The 19,076-nt window shown below is 51.3% G+C and overlaps 1 protein-coding gene and 1 long non-coding RNA gene across 3 annotated transcripts in view; one reads left to right on the forward strand and one right to left on the reverse strand.

The window, feature by feature from the left end:
• Positions 1 to 19,076, forward strand: part of LOC147098089 (uncharacterized) — a 50,785-nt gene that overhangs the window by 4,285 nt on the left and 27,424 nt on the right. The gene's annotated exons all lie outside the window — the stretch shown is intronic.
• The window catches only part of gatd3l (glutamine amidotransferase class 1 domain containing 3, like), a 42,669-nt gene continuing 36,173 nt past the window's right edge, over positions 12,581 to 19,076 (reverse strand). Inside the window, 2 exon segments of the mRNA XM_085971322.1 lie at positions 12,581 to 12,718; positions 17,551 to 17,707. Of these exon segments, the coding sequence (XP_085827448.1) occupies positions 12,581 to 12,718; positions 17,551 to 17,707 (295 nt within the window).

Consider the following 19,076-nt stretch of genomic DNA (forward strand, 5'->3'; position numbering starts at 1 on the left):
ATTCAGAATTCTCATGGCTGATCAGAGGCCCAGGGAGAGAGCTCGCCGGTTCAGCGACCAGGCTTTGGAGGTTCTGGTCGTGGCAGTGGATCGCTGACGGGCAGTGCTGCTCCCGGACACTGGCAGGAGGCCATTGCCGCAGGACTTCAGGAGGATGTGGAAGAAGGTCGTCCAGTACGTCTCGGCCAGAAGTGTGGTCCACTGCACTCAGGTGGTCAGGGTGAGTGCATGCTTCAAAAACCTCTACACGCCACCATCTCAACCTCACTCTGTGCACACACTGTATAAACCGCCACATCCCCAATACTCATCTACCAACTATGCCCACCTACTCTAAGTCATATCCACATCTCACGCCTTGCATACATTAACAGCTATTCAACTATGGTAGGCACACCTGCCAAAACACGTGGCTGCACACGCACTCACACGCTGCCCTTTTTCTTGCCGGCCAAGCTTGCTCATAACAGGAGGGAGCAGCAACGCACGGGAGGAAGTCAGGCGGAGCTGTAGCCCCTCACACAGCTGGAGAAGCGAGTGCGCAGCATCATTGCGGCCCAGGTCCTGGGCGCTGTGGCAGTCCAAGACGTCGACCCCCTTGGGGACAACAACGGTATATTCATCACCTCGCCCTCTTCTCTCATACCACTTCCCCCTCACACCACAAGCCTTTCCCACTTTCCATCTAAGTATACTGTTTCCATTCCTTGCTCCCTTCCTACCCCCCTCCCCTGACGTTAACTCCACTCTTGTGCCTTTATGCTTTCAGATAATCAGCCACCATCTGAGCAGCCTGTCCCTCTTCCTCACCCTGACCACCTGAGTGCTGTGGACCACACCTTTGACCGAGACGTACTGGACGACCTTCTTCCACACCCTCCTGAAGTCCTGCAGCAACGCGGGAGAGGAGGAGGAACACCAAGCCGGAGCCTCACTGCCTGCGTCTCCCGAAGCGAGACATCCGATACTGGGGCCACGCAGTCACTGGAGGGGAGCCTAGGAAATGGGTCTGCTGTGGGTGAAGCTCCGGGACCCAGCGGGCTGCAGCAACGCCATGGGGAAAGGGAAGCTTGGGGGTCATATCCCCAGAGGGTGAGTGCGGGCGCGAGTTCTGCTGCATGGGAATCAGATGAGGACCTTGATATGGAGGCGATGAACACACAGGCGATGAGCATGCACACCGAACTCATTGGTGCAATGGCAAGGGTGCCCAAGAGCATGGAGGCACTGGCTAGGGGCGTGGAGGAGTCCGCCGCCAGCATTGCACTCATCTCTGCGCAAACCATCGCGCCCATCCTTGGCAGTTTGCAAAGGATGTTTGCCTCGCAGAGAGACCGTGGGGACCCAGACTTCATGCCGCATGTCATGGGTGAGGTGGCAGCAGCTATTGCAGCACAAGCCGAGGCAACGCAATGGCTTAGTGCTGTAATGGAGTCAGTGGTTGGTGGCTCTGATGCAGTCTCAGATTGATGCCATGCAAGTGATAGCTGCTGCCATCGTCGCTGGGTCGACAACTGTCCACCGGGGATCTCACGGTGCTGCAGCAGGCCAACAATCAGTGCTCGAGCAGATTGCTCCAGATGCTGAGGTTCTGCCCTGGGGGGGGGGAGTGGCAGTGTGTCGGTCGAGCAGGGAGCTCCTGTCCTCTCTTAGGATGACAACATTCCTGCTCCCACCACCACTCCACCATTGCACTTGCCGCAGCCTGTAACCCAGCCATCCCAGGCTGCTGCCGCACATGCTGAGGTGGGACAGTCTACAGCCGGGCCCTCCAGGCCCAGAGCTGGCTGAAGGCGTCCTGCAAGGCCATCTTCAGTCTCTGGCTCCCAGACTCCGCAGCCTTCCACCAGCCTTGCTGCAGCCACTGGGGCCACATTACGGAGGAGCGGTAGGGTTGGGAGGGGGGAATTCCAAAGGGGTCGGAAATCATCGAGAAAGCGAGTAAATAACATGTTATTAGCAAATGGGGGGAGTGTGTTTAAATAATTTGATGTGTTTGTAAATGTATTGTTGAGTTTGGTAACAAATAGTTCAGCTTTCTAAGAAAGAGTTGTGTTTGTTGATAAATTGTTGTGTTCATTGCCAGAGAATCACCTGCAATGTTTCTCTTCCATTATTAATGAAGTAGTGGCAGGACATTTAGAAAATCATAATGCAGTCAAGCAGAGTCAGCATGGTTTTATGAAAGGGAAATCATGTTTGACAAATTTGCTAGCGTTCTTTGAGGATGTAACGAGCAGAGTGGATAAAGGGGAACCAGTAGATGTAGTGTATTTGGATTTCCAGAAGGCACTCGATAAGGTGCCACATAAAAGGTTACGACACAAGATAAGAGCTCACGGGGTTGGGGGTAATATACAGGTAGACTATCCTTTATCCGAAAACCTCGGGACCAGCCGAGATTCGGATAAAGGAGAATTTCGGATTTCGGAAGGTGGGTCAGCGGGGGTCCGCGGGGGGGTCGGCAGGGGTCCACGGGGGGGTCGGCGGGGGGTCGTGAGCACGACTTACGCTGACGCTCAGCGTAAGTCAGTCGGGGTCGGCGGGGGTCGGGGCCGGCGGGGTACGCGGGGGGGGTCGGCGGTTGTCGGGGCTGGCGGGGTCGGCGGTTGTCGGGGCTGGCGGGGTCCGCGGGGGGGTCGGCGGTTGTCAGGGCTGGCGGGGTCGGCGGTTGTCGGGGCCGGCGGGGTCCGCGGGGGGGTCAGCAGTTGTCGGGGCTGGCGGGGTCGGCGGTTGTCGGGGCCGGCGGGGTCCACGGGGGGGTCGGCGGGGGGTCGTGCGCACGACTTACCCTTTATCCGAACTTCCGAAACCGGAACCCTCTAAAAACCGAAGGTTTTTTCGTTCGTACGCACGACTTACGCTGAACGAAAAAACCTTCGGTTTTTAGAGGGTTTCGGTTTTCGGAAGTCCGGATAAAGGGTAGTCTACCTGTATTAGCATGGATAGAGGATTGGCTAACTAACAGAAAACAGAGAGACGGGATAAATGGGTCATTTTCAGGTTGGCAAACTGCAACTAGTGGGGTGCCACAGGGATCAGTGCAGGGGCCTCAACTATTTACAATCTATATTAATGACTTGGATGAAGGGACCGAGTGTACTGTAGCCAAATTTGCTGATGATACAAAGATAGGCGGGAAAGCAAGTTGTGAGGAGGACACAAAGGGCTAGAAATTCAGTAGGCTTTGCGCCCAGTTTTCGCCCAAAGAGGGCTTTTGCGCCACTTGCTGAGCTTTCGCCGATATTCAGCGCTGCGGTAATGGCGGCGTTAGCCAGTAGCGCTGCGCTGCCACTGATGACGTCATCGGTGTGCGCAGTGCCCCGCTACCGGCCCGACCGCCATATTTAGTTGCAGCCGCCTCTTCCGCAGCGGCCGCAAACAGCGATCAGAAAACGGGGCCGTCCTGTAGCGTTAGTGGGGCGAGTTAAGGCGGAGGTGCGGTTGGCCGCTTTTTCGGCGGCGGCCTGCCCGCACCTCCTTCCCCGGCCTCCTCCACCCCACCCCCCCGCGGCATTGCCGGCTGTTTTCTGGGAGCCCGGCACTTCTCCGTGGTGCCGGGCTCATTTGCCGGCACTAGCGAGCGGCGATCTCGCTGTTGCAGGCACCTCCCCCTTAAGAGAGGGAGGAAGGCCTGCAGTACCGCAGCCTGCCGCTCCGCAGCGGGTGGCGCTGCGGCACCTAGCGCGCCGATATTCAGTTTCAGCGCCCCAAGCGGGGGCGCCGAAACCCTTGAATAGCGGCCGCCTTCGAGTTGGGGGCGCTGAAACTGAATTTCCGGCAGGCGCAAGTGGCTCCGCGCGCAGCGGTACTTTCTGGGCGCGAGCGAGCTGGCCGCCCCAAACTGAATTTCTACGCCAAAGAGTCGGCAAAGGGATACAGATAGGTTAAGTGAGTGGGCAAAAATTTGGCAGATGGAGTTTACTGTGGGAAAATGTGAGGTTATCCACTTTGGTAGGGAAAAATAAAAAAGGAAATTATTATTTAAATGGAGAGAGACTACAAAATGCTGCAGTACAGAGGGATCTGGGGGTCCTTGTACATGAAACACAAAAGGTTAGCATGCAGGTCCAGCAAGTAATTAGGAAGGCAAATGGAATGTTGGCCTTTATTGCAAAGGGGATGGAGTATAAAAGTAAGCACTGCGACAGTTTTGGTCTCCTTATTTAAGGAGGGATATACTTGCATTGGAGGCAGTTCAGAGAAGGTTCACTAGTTTGACTCCTGAGATGAAGGGGTTGACTTATGAAGAAAAGTTGAGCAGGTTGGGCCTATACTCATTGGAGTTTAGAAAAATGAGAGGTGATCTTATTGAAACAAATAAGATTCTGAGGGGGCTTGACAGGGTAGATGCAGAGAGGATGTTTCCCCTCGTGGGGGAATCTAGAACTAGGGGGCACAGTTTCAGAATAAGGTGTCACCCATTTAAACATAAGAACATAAGAAATAGGAGCAGGAGTAGGCCAATCGGCCCCTCGAGCCTGCTCGGCCATTCAATAAGATCATGGCTGATCTGATCCTAACCGCCAATCTACTATCACAGAACCATCTCCTGAATCTAACAGAATTAGGCACACGAAATAGGAGCAGGACCAGGCTACACGGCCCCTGGGCCCGCTCCGCTACCCACAGGGCCATGTCGGATCCGAACCTAGACTCATGTCCAAATTCCTGCCCGCTCCCCGTAACCCTTAATTCCCTTTACTTCCAGGAAACTGTCTATTTCGGTTTTAAATTTATGTAATGATGTAGCTTCTACAGCTTTTTGGGGCAGCATATTCCATGGACCTACCACCCTCTGAGTGAAGTAGTTCCTCCTCATCTCAGTTTTGAAAGAGCAGCCCCTTATTCTAAGACTATGCCCCCTAGTTCTAGTTTCACCCATCATCGGGAACATCCTCCCCGCATCCACCCGATCCAACCCCTTCACAATCTTATATGTTTCAATAAGATCGCCTCTCATTCTTCTGAACTCCAATGAGTAGAGTCCCAATCTACTCAACCTCTCCTCATATGTCCATCCCCTCATCCCCGGGATTAACCGAGTGAACCTTCTTTGTACTGACTCGAGAGCAAGTATGTCTTTTCTTAAGTATGGACACCAAAACTGTATGCAGTATTCCAGGTGCGGTCTCACCAATACCTTGTACACCTGAAGCAATACCTCCCTATTTTTATATTCTATCCCCCTAGCAATGAAAGCCAACATTCCATTGGCCTTCTTAATCACTTGCTGCACCTGCATAATAACCTTTTGAATTTTGTGCACCAGGACCCCCAGATCCCTTTGTACTTCAGTACTTTCCAGTTTCTTGCCATTAAGATAATAACTTGCTCTACGATTTTTCCTGCCAAAGTGCATAACCTCACACTTTCCAGTATTGTATTCCATCTGCCAAATCTCTGCCCATTTACTTAGCCTGTCTATGTCCCCTTGCAGGTTTTTTATGTCCTCCTCACTCACTACTTTCCCTCCCATCTTAGTATCATCTGCAAACTTTGATATGTTACACTCGGTCCCCTCCTCCAAATCGTTAATATAGATTGTAAAGAGTTGGGGGCCCAGCACTGGCCCCTGCGGAACACCACTAGTTACTGATTGCCAGTCTGAGAATGAACCATTTATCCCAACTCTCTGCCTTCTGTTAGATAGCCAATCCTCTATCCATGCCAGAATATTACCCCCAATCCCGTGATTTTTTATCTTAAGCAATAATCTTTTGTGTGGCACCTTGTCAAATGCCTTTTGGAAGTCTAAATACACTACGTCCACTGGTTCCCCTTTATCCACCCTATATGTTACTTCCTCAAAGAACTCCAGCAAATTTGTCAAACATGACTTCCCCTTCATAAAACCATGCTGACTTTGTCCTATTAAATTATGATTATCCAAATGTCCTGTTACTGTCTCCTTAATAATGGACTCCAAAATTTTACCTACCACAGATGTTAGGCTAACCGGTCTATAGTTTCCAGCCTTCTGTCTACTGCCCTTTTTAAATAAGGGTGTTACATTTGCAGTTTTCCAGTCTGCCGGGACCTTTGCTGAGTCCAGGGAGTTTTGGAAAATTATTACCAATGCATCCACAATCCCTACCGCCACTTCCCTCAAGACCCTAGGATCTAAGCCATCAGGTCCAGGTGACTTATCCGCCTTGAGTCCCATTATTTTACCGAGTACCACTTCCTTAGTGATTTTGATCGTGTTTAGCTCCTCCCCCCCTAGAGCCCCCTGTTTGTCCAGTGTTGGGATATTCTTAGTGTCCTCTACTGTAAAGACTGATACAAAATATTCATTCAGTGTTTTTGCCATCTCCATATTTCCCACCATTAATTTCCCAGTCTCATCCTCTAAGGGACCAACATTTACTTTAGCCACCCTTTTTCTTTTTATATAACTATAAAAACTCTTACTATTTTTTAAAATATTTTTTGCTAATTTACTTTCATAATCTATCTTCCCTTTCTTAATCAATCTTTTTGTTATTTTTTGCTGTCTTTTAAAGTTTTCCCAATCCTCTATCCTCCCACTAGATTTGGCTACCTTATATGCTCTTGTTTTTAGTCGAATACTATCCTTAATTTCTTTTACTTAGCCACGGATGGCTGTCTTTTCTTTTACACCCTTTTCTGCTCAGTGGAATATATACTTTGTGGAAGTTGTAAAATAACTCCTTAAATGTACACCACTGATCATGTATCGTCTTACCCTTTAATCTATTTTCCCAATCCACTCTACTCAATTCCGCTCTCATACCTTCATAGTCTCCTTTATTCAAGCTTACCACGCTTGTTTGACATCCAACCTTCTCACCCTCTAATTGAATATGGAATTCAACCATGTTATGGTCACTCATTCCAAGGGGATCCTTTACTAGGATATTTTTAATTAATCCTGTCTCGTTACACAGGACCACATCTAAGGTTGCTTGCCCCCTGGTCGGCTCAGTTACATACTGCTCAAGAAACCCATCCCTAATACACTCAATGAACTCATCCTCAAGGCAGCCCTGCCCAATTTGATTTGTCCAATTAATATGATAGTTAAAATCCCCATAATTATAGATGTTCCCTTATTACAAGCCTCAACTATTTCCTGATTGATACTCCGTCCATCAGAGTTGCAACTGTTCGGAGGCCTATAGACTACGCCCACTAGTGTTTTTTTCCCCTTATTATTCCTTAGCTCCACCCAAACTGTTTCATTATCCTGATCTTTTGACCCAATATCATTTCTCTGTATTACAGTGATTCCTTCCTTTATTAACATAGCCACCCCACCTCCCCTTCCTTCCTGCCTGTCCTTCCTGATCGTTAAATAACCTGGTATGTTTAATTCCCAGGCATTGTCACCCTGCAGCCATGTTTCTGTAATGGCCACAAGATCATACCCATATGTAGTTATTTGTGCCATTAACTCGTCTATTTTGTTACGAATGCTACGTGCATTCACATAGAGAACTTTCAAATATGTTTTGTGACACTTAGTTCCTGCTTTTGCCCTTTTTGTTACTTTACCTTTTACTCCATACCTTCTGCCCCTTCCTGACATGCTCTGGTTTTTAATTTCCCCACTGTTACCTAAGTCTATGACCTTCTCTGTTGTTATTTTTATTATTTGCTCTCTAGGAACCTCCCCCCGACTAGTTCATTTAAAGCCCTCTCTACAGCCCTAGTTATATGATCCGCCAGGACTCTAATCCCAGCACTGGCCAAGTGAAGCCCGTCCCAACGGAACAGCTCCCTCCTGCCCCAGTACTGGTGCCAGTGTCCCAGGAAGCAAAACCCATTTCTCCCACACCAGTCTTTGAGCCACGCATTTAACTCTCTAATTTTATTTGTCCTAGCCAAATTCGCTCGTGGCTCAGGTAATAACCCAGAGATTATTACCCTTGAGGTTCTGTTTTTTAATTTGACCCCTAGCTGCTCTTACTCCTTTAACAGAACCGGCTTCCTAGTCCTATCTATGTCGTTTGTACCAACATGGACAACGACAACTGGATCCACCCCCTCCCACTGCAAGTTTCTTTCCAGCCCAGAGGAGATGTCCTTAACCCTGGCACCGGGGAGGCAACACAGCCTTCGGGACTCTCGCTCTCGGCTGCAGAGAACTCTATCTATCCCCCTAATAATACTATCCCCTACCACTACAACATTTCTATTTACTCCCCCCTCTTGAATGGCCCCCCGTTCCACGGTGCTGTGGCCAGGTTGCTCATCCTCCCTGCAGTGTCTGCTCCTGTCCCCACAGGGAGTAAGAACCTCAAACCTGTTGGACAAGAGCAAGGGCTGCGGCTCCTCCAGCTCTACCTCCTGGATCCCCGTACCTGCCTCACTCGTAGTCACACTGTCCTGTCCCTGACCATGGGCTACATCTGAATTAATTAACTTCATAGGTGTGACCACCTCCTGAAACACAGAGTCCAGGTACTTCTCCCCCTCCCTGATGTGTCGCAGTGTCTGAAGCTCAGACTCCAGCCCATCAACACGGAGCTGGAGTTCCTGTAGCAGCAAACACTTGTCACAGACGTAATCACCGTGAGCCTCAATGGGGTTCACCGGCTCCCACATCTCACAACAGTAACACATCACCTGCTCCATTCTATGTAATTAATTAAAATTTTTATTGTTAGTTATGGACACTGATGTAAGAAAAAGGAGACTTACCATCAAGTAACTTTAAAGTAAGCTTTAAGTAACTTATAAACACACTATATACACAAGAGAGGTCTTTACCATGCTTCTGGTGGAAGCCTCTTACAATACTGAACAGACCAGTATTTATACCAGTCCAACAGGAAGTGACATATGACAGGAAGTGAGGTATGTACACAGTTCATAGTTCATAGTTCACAGGAAGTGATGACATAACTTCCCGGAAGTTATCATTTTTATCACAGACACCCTCTGCCCAATTTTAGATGCTAGTATCCCCTTTAATTAATTGGATTTAAATTAAATCAATCCCTCTAATCACACCAGTTAAATGGTTTACCAACAGTCACGCTGCACCAGAAAGGCCTTATTAACTACAACCCACAGAGTTAAAGTTTGAAAAGAGCACCTAACACCCCACTTACCCTAACTCTCACACTTACCCAAACTCACAGCACTCTCTGCAGACTCGCACTCAGTGCTTGCTCACACTAGGACTGGTCTTTTTATACTGTTTGTTTGTTTACAGCCAAATGAGTCACCCCTGCTGAGTGGTTAGAAAACTGGTTTCCACTGCCTGCTGTGCCAATTTACTCCTACTGCAGTGTAACCTTGTTTTACTCTTCTTAAACCAACAAAATCCCAAATATTTAACTTTTCCCCTTTACTTAAACTGCTTAAGTAATCTTATCAAGAATGATTTAAAGAGAAATAACAATTTAAGAACCCTCACACTTAGCCAAACTCACAGCACTCTCTGCAGACTCGCACTCAGTGCTTGCTCGCACTAGGACTGGTCTTTTTATACTGTTTGTTTGTTTACAGCCAAATGCGTCACCCCTGCTGATTGGTTAGAAAACTGGTTTCCACTGCCTGCTGTGCCAATTTACTCCTACTGCAGTGTAACCTTGTTTTACTCTTCTTAAACCAACAGAATCCCAAATATTTAACTTTTCCCCTTTACTTAAACTGCTTAAGTAATCTTATCAAGAATGATTTAAAGAGAAATAACAATTTAAGAACCCTCACACTTAGCCAAACTCACAGCACTCTCTGCAGACTTGCACTCAGTGCTTGCTCGCACTAGGACTGGTCTTTTTATACTGTTTGTTTGTTTACAGCCAAATGAGTCACCCCTGCTGATTAGTTAGAAAACTGGTTTCCACTGCCTGCTGTGCCAATTTACTCCTACTGCAGTGTAACCTTGTTTTACTCTTCTTAAACCAACAGAATCCCAAATATTTAACTTTTCCCCTTTACTTAAACTGCTTAAGTAATCTTATCAAGAATGATTTAAAGAGAAATAACAATTTAAGAACTCTCACACTTACCCAAACTCACAGCAGTCTCTGCAGACTCGCACTCAGAGATGAGGAGGAATTTCTTCTCTCAGAGGGTCGTGAATCTTTTGAATTCTCTACCCCAGAGAGCTGTGGAGGCTGGGTCATTGAATATACTTAAGGTGGAGATAGACAGATATTTGAATGATAAGGGAGTTGAGGGTTATGGGGAGCGGGCAGGGAAGTGGATTTGATGCTAAGACCAGATCAACCATGATCTTATTGAATGGCGGAGCAGGCTCGAGGGGCCGATTGGCCTACTCCTGCTCCTAGTTCTTATGTTCTTATGTTATGTTCCCGCTCCTGCACCGTTACCTCTGGTGTCCCTCAAGGATCTATTCTTGGCCTTCTCCTATCCATGCCTTTGTTACCTCTAGACTTGACTATTCCAACGCACTCCTGGCCGACCTCCCAAGTTCCACCCTACATAAACTTGAGGTCATCCAAAACTCGGCTGCCCGTGTCCTAACTCGCACCAAGTCCCGCTCACCCATCTCCCCTGTACTTGTTGACCTACATTGGCTCCTGGTAAAGCAACGCCTCGATTTTAAAATTCGCATCCTTGTTTTCAAATCCCTTCATGACCTCGCCCCTCCTTATCTCTGTAACCTCCTCCAGCCCTATAAACCTCTGAGATATCTGCACTCCGCCAATTCTGGCCTCTTGAGCATCCCTAATTATAATCGCCCCACCATTGGCGGCCGTGCCTTCAGCTGCTGAGGCCCTAAGCTCTGGAATTCCCTCCCTAAACCTCTCTGCCTCTCTAACTCTCTTCCCCCCCTTTAAGACGCTCCTTAAAACCTAGCTCATCTGCCCTAATACCGCCTTATGTGGCTCGGTGTCAAATTTTGTTTGATTATGCTCCTGTGAAGAACCTGGGCACGTTTTGCCAAGGCACAAGAGCTGAGTCAGAGCAATGGTAGCTTTGGGAGTTGAGATGTGGGAAGATTTGGAACCGAGCCAGATACCCAGGGACAACATGGAGAATTCCCATCAATCCTTCAGCTCCTGCTGTCACTGCCTCAGCTCAGATTGGCAAGCTGAGCACAAAGCAAGGATTGAAAATGGAATATTAATGACTGGCTCAGCATATCAGTTATTGCATTTCTCCTCGGCGGATTGTATTCTAACACAAGGACGCATAAGTGTGGGAGTGGCATGCAGTCTGGAAACGCTGGTGTGGGTGGGTACAGTTAATAGTGTGATACAAATATTTTTTCTCTAGTGTTGGTTTGGTGGCACCTCCCTTAAACCCGGTCATAATGCACGTGAACTTTAGCAACCAGCAAAAGCCAAAGATGTTGGCCTGAAAAATCTTTGCAAGTTTTGTACGTCACAGGTTTGAGGGAGAGATCATTCAAAATTAAGCAATGCCGCGTGATTGGTTCCATTTGTATTTGACTGAAAGTGCTTTTTTGGATTGATGTGATCAGATATGCAAAGGTCAGGAAGTCTCAATAATGCTTTTCTCGGATATAAAAAAAAATTGTCTGTTCAAGTCAGACACAGTTGGAAAATCTTATGAAAGAAGCCAGTTTGAAATCTGAGAGGAGCAGTCAGCCAGGACTGGAGATTTTAAATAACAACAGAAAATGCTGGAAAAACTCAGCAGGTCAGGCAACATTCGTGGAGAGAAATTTGAGTTGATGTTTCGGGTCGAAACCCTTCTTCAAAACTGGAAAGAAAAGAAAATAGATCGAAGGCAGGGCTGCGATCGAACAAAAGAAGTAAAAGAGACATTAAAAGGTATTCGAAACCAGACGAGATGGTAATAGGACAGTGGAGACAAAAGACAGCTGAGATTAGGTGTGAAGTGTACTGGCAGGATAAGAGACAGCTGCCATGTGGGAGAGAGAAACAAAAGGAAAGGGGGGGGGAAAGGAAGACCCAAAACAAAGGGGTGGAAAAACTTATAAGTAAAAATGTGATAGGGGCCGAGGTTATGATCTGAAATTGTTGAACTCGGTATTGAGTCCGGAAGGCTGCAAAGTGCCTAATCGGAAGCATTGAATGTATTTAAAAGTTAGCCACAAACGATTAGCTCAGTTCGTGCGTTGCATTCTTTGTTTATTTGCGGTCTTTACTTCGGAAAACCCCAACTCCTGGACACAGAGATCGCCAGAGCTTACTCTGCCTTCGCTTCACCGCTGACCGCAAATTCCCAGCCATTATAATGAAACCAGGGTGAACATTGGCTGTACACATGAATGAAGTGCCCAAACCGGGGAAGCACATCCCCAACATATATTACATGGCGAGATACGGTATCAGCCTCAGTGCACAGCCTTAGGCTCAGAGTCACTGATAGGTTTTCAATCATTTTGTTAAAAATATAATAGTGCTGTACTTTGACTATGACATGACCGTGTTATATTTCCACGGGAGGAAAGCTGATTCAGCACGGATTGTGTTCTTAAACCATGACTTTCTACATGGCTGACTCATTACGATTGTATCTACCGATGCCAAGTAGGGAGACTGTCTCAGGATTTATAACACACTAAGCACTTGGCTGTGACGATCAGACTCATTTCTCGGTGTGTGCTTTGGTCAATGTGACTCCCCTCACACCACACAATTTGTTTTTACTTGTTTGACACGTGGAGAACGTGCTTGACCATTTGGTCGATTCCACCGAAGATCTGGAGATAGTGATGGTCGGTGTCCCACATGGAGGCCGGAGTCGTGATCACCACCTTGTTCTTCTCATCAACATGTGCATCGTGAGGAGACTGGTTAAGGGGCTATACCGAAAAAAACATCCACATCATATATATACCTCGCCCCCCCAAACCCTCGATTAGATTCCAGCCTGTAACTCACTCCCGGGTATCTGTTATTCTATATATAAACCCCTGGATTAGATTCCAGCCTGTAACTCACTCCCGGGTATCTGTTATTCTATATATAAACCCCCGAACCCCTCCATTAGATTCCAGCCTGTAACTCACTCCCGGGTATCTGTTATTCTATATATAAACCACCTCAACCCCTCGATTAGATTCCAGCCTGTAACTCACTCCTGGGTATCTGTTATTCTATATATAAACCCCTGGATTAGATTCCAGCCTGTAACTCACTCCTGGGTATCTGTTATTCTATATATAAACCCCTGGATTAGATTCCAGCCTGTAACTCACTCCTGGGTATCTGTTATTCTGTGGCGACACGCCACCACTGGACATAATCCGCTCACGGCGGCACGGACAGTTTAAGCAGACGCCCCCAGCCGGGGGCCCTTTCCTCCAGCAACTTGTTTCCCGCAGGGACAGGCTGCCGGGAGCACTTCCTGTCTGGGGAGTATTTAAGTGGATGCGCGGGCTTTTCCAGTTTCTCTTTGCCATGAGGTAGAATAAAAGCAGTTGTGTTTTACTAGCTCTGGTCTCGACTCCCACGTTTGCCGCGGTATCTCAACACTGGTGACCCCGACGCTCAGGACGAATCCTAAGCTAGCATGGCGGAAACAAACGCAGTCACGGTGAAACTACCGGACTTTTGGGAGAACCTGGCCGAAGCCTGGTTTGTTCAAGCTGAGTCCAGATTCTGGCTGAAACACATTACAGTCGACGCCACAAAGTACGACTACCTCGTCTCCTCTCTCACCTATGCCACAGTCCCCAAGGTTTGGGCAGCGCTGCAGGATCCACCACCGGAAGGCAAGTATGAACATCTGAAGGCTGCGCTCCTTAAAAAATTTCAAACGTCCTCTTACCAGCGCAACTGCCAACTCCTTGACCTCCCGGCCTTGGTGACGCTTCACCCTCGGATCTGCTTTCCCACATGCTGTCCCTCTCGGACGACAAAAACACCGGCGCCCTCTTTCGCACGCTTTTCATTCGGCAGCTCCCCGCCAGCATCCGCCCGCTCATTGTGGAGTCTGGCTCCACGGACCTGAATGACATAGCCAAAAAGGCCGACCGGCTGCTCTCTGCACAGTCCGCTCGCGACATCGCGCCCGACCTCACGGCAACGACCACGCGGGCTTCCCGGCCCACTAGGCCCGACCGCCCTACCACTCCGGGTCACTGCTACTACCACACCCGTTTTGGCGCTAGGGCCCAACGCTGCACGCCACCGTGTACTTTCAAACCCCCCCCCGCACCGGCCCCCGCGATGGCCGCGGGGCAAAAGGGGCCTCTACTGTACGTCACCGACGACAGAACCAACCGCCAATTTCTGTGCGACACAGGGGCCCAGCACAGCATCACCCCCGCCTCTGCCCTCGAAATCCAATGCGGCACACGGGGTATAACGCTGGCCGCAGCCAATGGCTCTGACATCCGCACATATGGCACCCGCATGGTCACGCTTGACCTCGCGGGCCGCCGCTACCGCTGGGAGTTCCTCACAGCCAAGGTCCTCTGCCCACTCATCGGCGCCGACTTCCTATGCGCCCACGGCCTCCTTGTCGACATTCCGAGGCACCGCCTCGTTGACTTCAACACTATGGCCCCCATCCCCGGCGCATTCACCCCGGCCCGTTCGGCCGGCCTGACGACCTACTGCCTCGCCAGAGCCACGGACGGCTACTCGGCACTCCTAGCCGAGTTTCCCGCCCTCACTAACCCGACCTTTTCGGCCAAAGCCGCCAAACACGGTGTGGAGCAGTATATCCCCACCACCGGCCCCCCAGTTTCTGCCCACGCCCGCAGACTCAACCCGGCCAAGCTGGAAATCGCGCGGGCCGAGTTCACCACCATGGAACAACTCGGCATCATCGGCCGCTCCAGCAGCCCTTGGGCCTCGCCCCTCCACATCGCCCCCAAGCCCGGCGGAGGCTGGCGCCCTTGCGGGGACTACCGCTGCCTCAACGACGCCACCACCCCCGACCAATACCCGGTGCCACACATCCAGGACTTCTCAGCCCGACTGGCCGGACGAACCGTCTTTTCCAAGGTCGACCTGGTGCGCGGTTACCACCAAGTCCCCGTACACCCCGCGGACATCCCCAAAACGGCCGTCATCACCCCATTCGGCCTGTTCGAGTTCCTGAGGATGCCCTTCGGCCTCAAGAATGCAGCCCAGGCTTTCCAGCGCCTTATGGACTCAGTCCTCCGGGACCTGAACTTCCTATTCGTCTATCTCGACGACATTCTCGTGGCCAGCTCCTCCAAACAGGAACACCTCGAACACCTTCGCATCCTGTTCGGGCGCCTAGCCCAACACGGGCTCATCCTCAGCCCGGCGAAGTGCCAATTCGGCCTAACCGAGATCGATTTTCTCGGTCACCACATCACCCCTGCTGGGGCCGTCCCCCTGCCCAACAAGGTGCAGGCCGTCCAGCAATTCCCCCGCCCCACAACCATCAAGGGCCTCCAGGAGTTCCTCGGGATGGTGAACTTCTACAACAGGTTCATCCCCAGAGCTGCAGCCCTCATGAAGCCCCTATACGACTCCCTCCGAGGTAAATCCAGCAAGATGGACGTAGCCTGGACCACTGACACGTCAGCCGCCTTCAACGCCACCAAAAACGCGCTCGCCGACGCCACCCTGCTCGCGCACCCGAGGGCCAATGCCCGGGTCGCGCTCACCAACGACACCTCCGACCACGCGGTCGGAGCCGTGTTCGAGCAGTGGGTCAATGGCGCGTGGCAGCCACTTGCCTTCTACAGCCACCAACTGCGCCCCCCGGAGGTCAAATACTTCACTTTCGACCGCGAGCTTCTCGCGCTCCACCTGTCGGTCCGCCATTTCAGGTTCCTCCTGGAAGGCCGCCCCTTCACCGCGTACGTGGACCACAAGCCGCTCACATATGTGATGGCCAAGCACACCGAACCCTGGTCCGCTAGGCAGCAACGCCAGCTCGCGGCCGTGTCGAGTTTACTACGGACATCCAGCACGTCTCCGGTAGAGACAACGTTGTCGCCGACTGCCTTTCCCATCCAGCCATCTGCGCGAATCACCTCGCGGTCGACTACACGCAACTAGCAGCGGCCCAGCTCACGGACCCAGACCTCCTCTCGGCGGCTACCAGCCTGCCAGGGCTACGCCTAGCCAAGGTCGCGCACGGGCCCGAAGCCACGGCAGTCACTTGCGACGTCTCACTCGGCCAACCCAGGCCGGTCGTCCCTGCAACCTGGCGCCGCCGCATCTTCGACGCGCTCCACGGGCTCTCCCACCCGGGTTCCCGCGCATCCGTCAAACTCCTCTCCCAGCGCTTCGTCTGGCGCGGCCTCAGCAAAGATGTTCGGACTTGGGCCACCTCCTGCCTCGCCTGCCAATGGGCTAAGGTACAGCTGCACACAAAAGCACCCCTGGGAGACTTCGAGGTACCCAGCCGCCGCTTCGACCACGTACACGTCGACATCGTCGGTCCTCTGCCGCCATCGTAAGGCCAAACTTATCTCCTCACGATGGTCGACCGCTACACACGGCCGCTGACCTCCACCACCACAGCCGACATCGCCAGGGCGTTCGTTAACACCTGGGTTGCGAGGTTCGGCGTACCGGCCGACATAACCTCCGACAGAGGCGCCCAGTTCACCTCCGAACTCTGGACGGCCACAGCACGCAACCTCGGGGTGACGCTCCACCGAACCACGGCGTACCACCCGCAGGCCAACGGGCTTTGTGAACGCTTCCACAGGTCACTCAAGGCCTCACTCCGCGCCGGCCTGCAGGACAGTACCTGGACTGACCGCCTACCGTGGGTGCTACTAGGCCTATGCACCGCAGTCAAGGAAGACCTCCAGTCCTCGGCAGCAGAGTTAGTCTACGGACAACCACTGCACGTCCCAGGCGAATTCCTTCCGGAGGCTACCACGCCTTGGTCGGCCGAACAGCAGCGGCTCAACTCTTTCTCTTCCGCTCAGCAGTTCGCCCCACTTCCGGTCAACTGACACGGCGAACTCGCACCTCACGTCCCGCCAAATTTACAGCAGGCGCGCTTCGTCTTCGTGCGACACGACGCGCACCGTGGGCCCCTGCGCCCCCCGTACGACGGACCGTACGAGGTACTACAAACCGGGGACAAGGTCTTCAAGCTGCGACTCGGCGACAGGGTCGACACAGTCTCCATCGACCGGCTCAAACCAGCACACACAGAACCAGGGGAACAGGTCCCCGTGGCCTCCAACTAGAGGCCGTCCCGCCAGCACAGCCGGCGGCGAACCGCCCGGCCCCACCAACTAGACCGGCGACCACTCAGAGCCGCTGCGGCAGAACCATCAGACCACCGTCACGACTCGTCCACTCCTCCTAAGCGGATTCTGGGGGGAGCTCTGTGGCGACACGCCACCACTGGACATAATCCGCTCACGGCGGCACGGACAGTTTAAGCAGGCGCCCCCAGCTGGGGGCCCTTTCCTCCAGCAACTTGTTTCCCGCAGGAACAGGCTGCCGGGAGCACTTCCTGTCTGGGGAGTATTTAAGTGGATGCGCGGGCTTTTCCAGTTTCTCTTTGCCATGAGGTAGAATAAAAGCAGTTGTGTTTTACTAGCTCTGGTCTCGACTCCCACGTTTGCCGCGGTATCTCAACAATTCTATATATTAAACCCCCCGAACCCCTGGATTAGATTCCAGCCTGTAACTCACTCCTGCTGTCTGAACAGGATATGAAAGGTTCCTTCATCATGTGCTTGGCTCCCATGTTCTTGACGGCACTGGTCATGTTACAATAAGGCCAGCGGTTGTTGTCATTACTCTCATGACCCATGGTGACCTCGATTCCAGGGAGCACTCGGCAAGCTAAGATTGCAGACATGCAGGAAAGGCTGAAGAACAATAATTAGTAATAATACCATTTCCCGGGTCAGTCAGGAACTCTACGGATATTTGTAGTAACATGGCAAATGCATTGAAAGAAGATGGTTACAACATGGCTTCAAACAGTGACCTGGTGTGCCAGGGATCCACGCACTCCAGGATTCAGGTCTCATGTTTACACAGATAGCTCATGTAAAGGTGATCTAAGAACATAAGAGCATAAGAAATAGGAGCTGGAGTTGGCCATTCAGCCCTTCGAGCCTGCTCCGCCATTCAATAAAATCATGGCTGATCTTCTACCTCAACTCCACCTTCCCGCCCGATCTCCATATCCCTTAATTCACTTAGTATCCAAAAATATATCGACCGCTGTCTTGAATATACTCAATGACTGAGCATCCACAGCCCTCTGAGGTAGAGAATTCCAAAGATTCACAACCCATTGAATGAAGAAATTTCTCCTCATCTCAGTCCTAAATGGCCAACCCCTTATTCTGAGACTGTGACCCCTGGTTCTAGACTCCCCAGCCAGGGGAAACATCCTCCCTGCATCTACCCTGTCAAGCCCCTTAAGAATTTATGTGTTCCAAAGAGATTACCTCTCATTCTTCTAAACTTTAGGGAATATAGGCCTAGTCTACTCAATCTCTCCTCATAGGACAATCCCCCCATCCCAGGAACCAGTCTGGTGAACCTTCGTTGCACTCCCTCTAAGGCAAGTATATCCTTCCTTATGTAAGGAGACCAAAACTGTACACAGTACTCCAGGTGTGGTCTCACCAGGGCCCTATATAATTGCAGTAAGACTTCTTGGGAGCAAAATTCAGTTGCTTTGCACCACCCGTTAGCGTTCCTTCTTGGGGCGCTAATGGGGCACAAAGCAACTAGCGCCCAGGTGCAGTGCTGCTAACACCACCCACAAAATTCAGCAGGAGGTTAGCAGCGGCGGTAGCCAGTAGTGCCCTGTGGCGCTGTGCCTCCGGAGATGATGTCATTGCCGTATGCAGTGTCCCACTCGCACCCCAGCCGCAAACTTGGGTCGTGCCCCCTGACGTAACGCCGGACGCTATGTACGACGGGGTCAAGGGGGCGTATGTGCGGCCGGGGTGGCAATATTTAAAGGGGAGGTGCCGACCGGCCATTTTTTCTGCTGGCTGCCTGCCTGCCCCTGCTGCCCTCCTCCTGCCGGGTGCCGGCCACGATCGGGCAGCCCAGCATTCCTCGAGTGCCGGGCTCTTTTGCCGACACCCCACTCCCCAGTGGTCCAGCAGGGCCCCGGGTCGTGCTGCGCAAGGCCACTCCCCTTTAATAAGGGGAGAAAGGCCTGCAGTACCACGGCGCGATGTGCCGCGATATTGGCCTGGAGCGCCCCAAGAG

This window comes from Somniosus microcephalus, chromosome 30 (assembly GCF_052327205.1).
Source record: "Somniosus microcephalus isolate GS21.2 chromosome 30, FLI_Smic_1.0, whole genome shotgun sequence".
Lineage (NCBI taxonomy): Eukaryota > Metazoa > Chordata > Chondrichthyes > Squaliformes > Somniosidae > Somniosus > Somniosus microcephalus.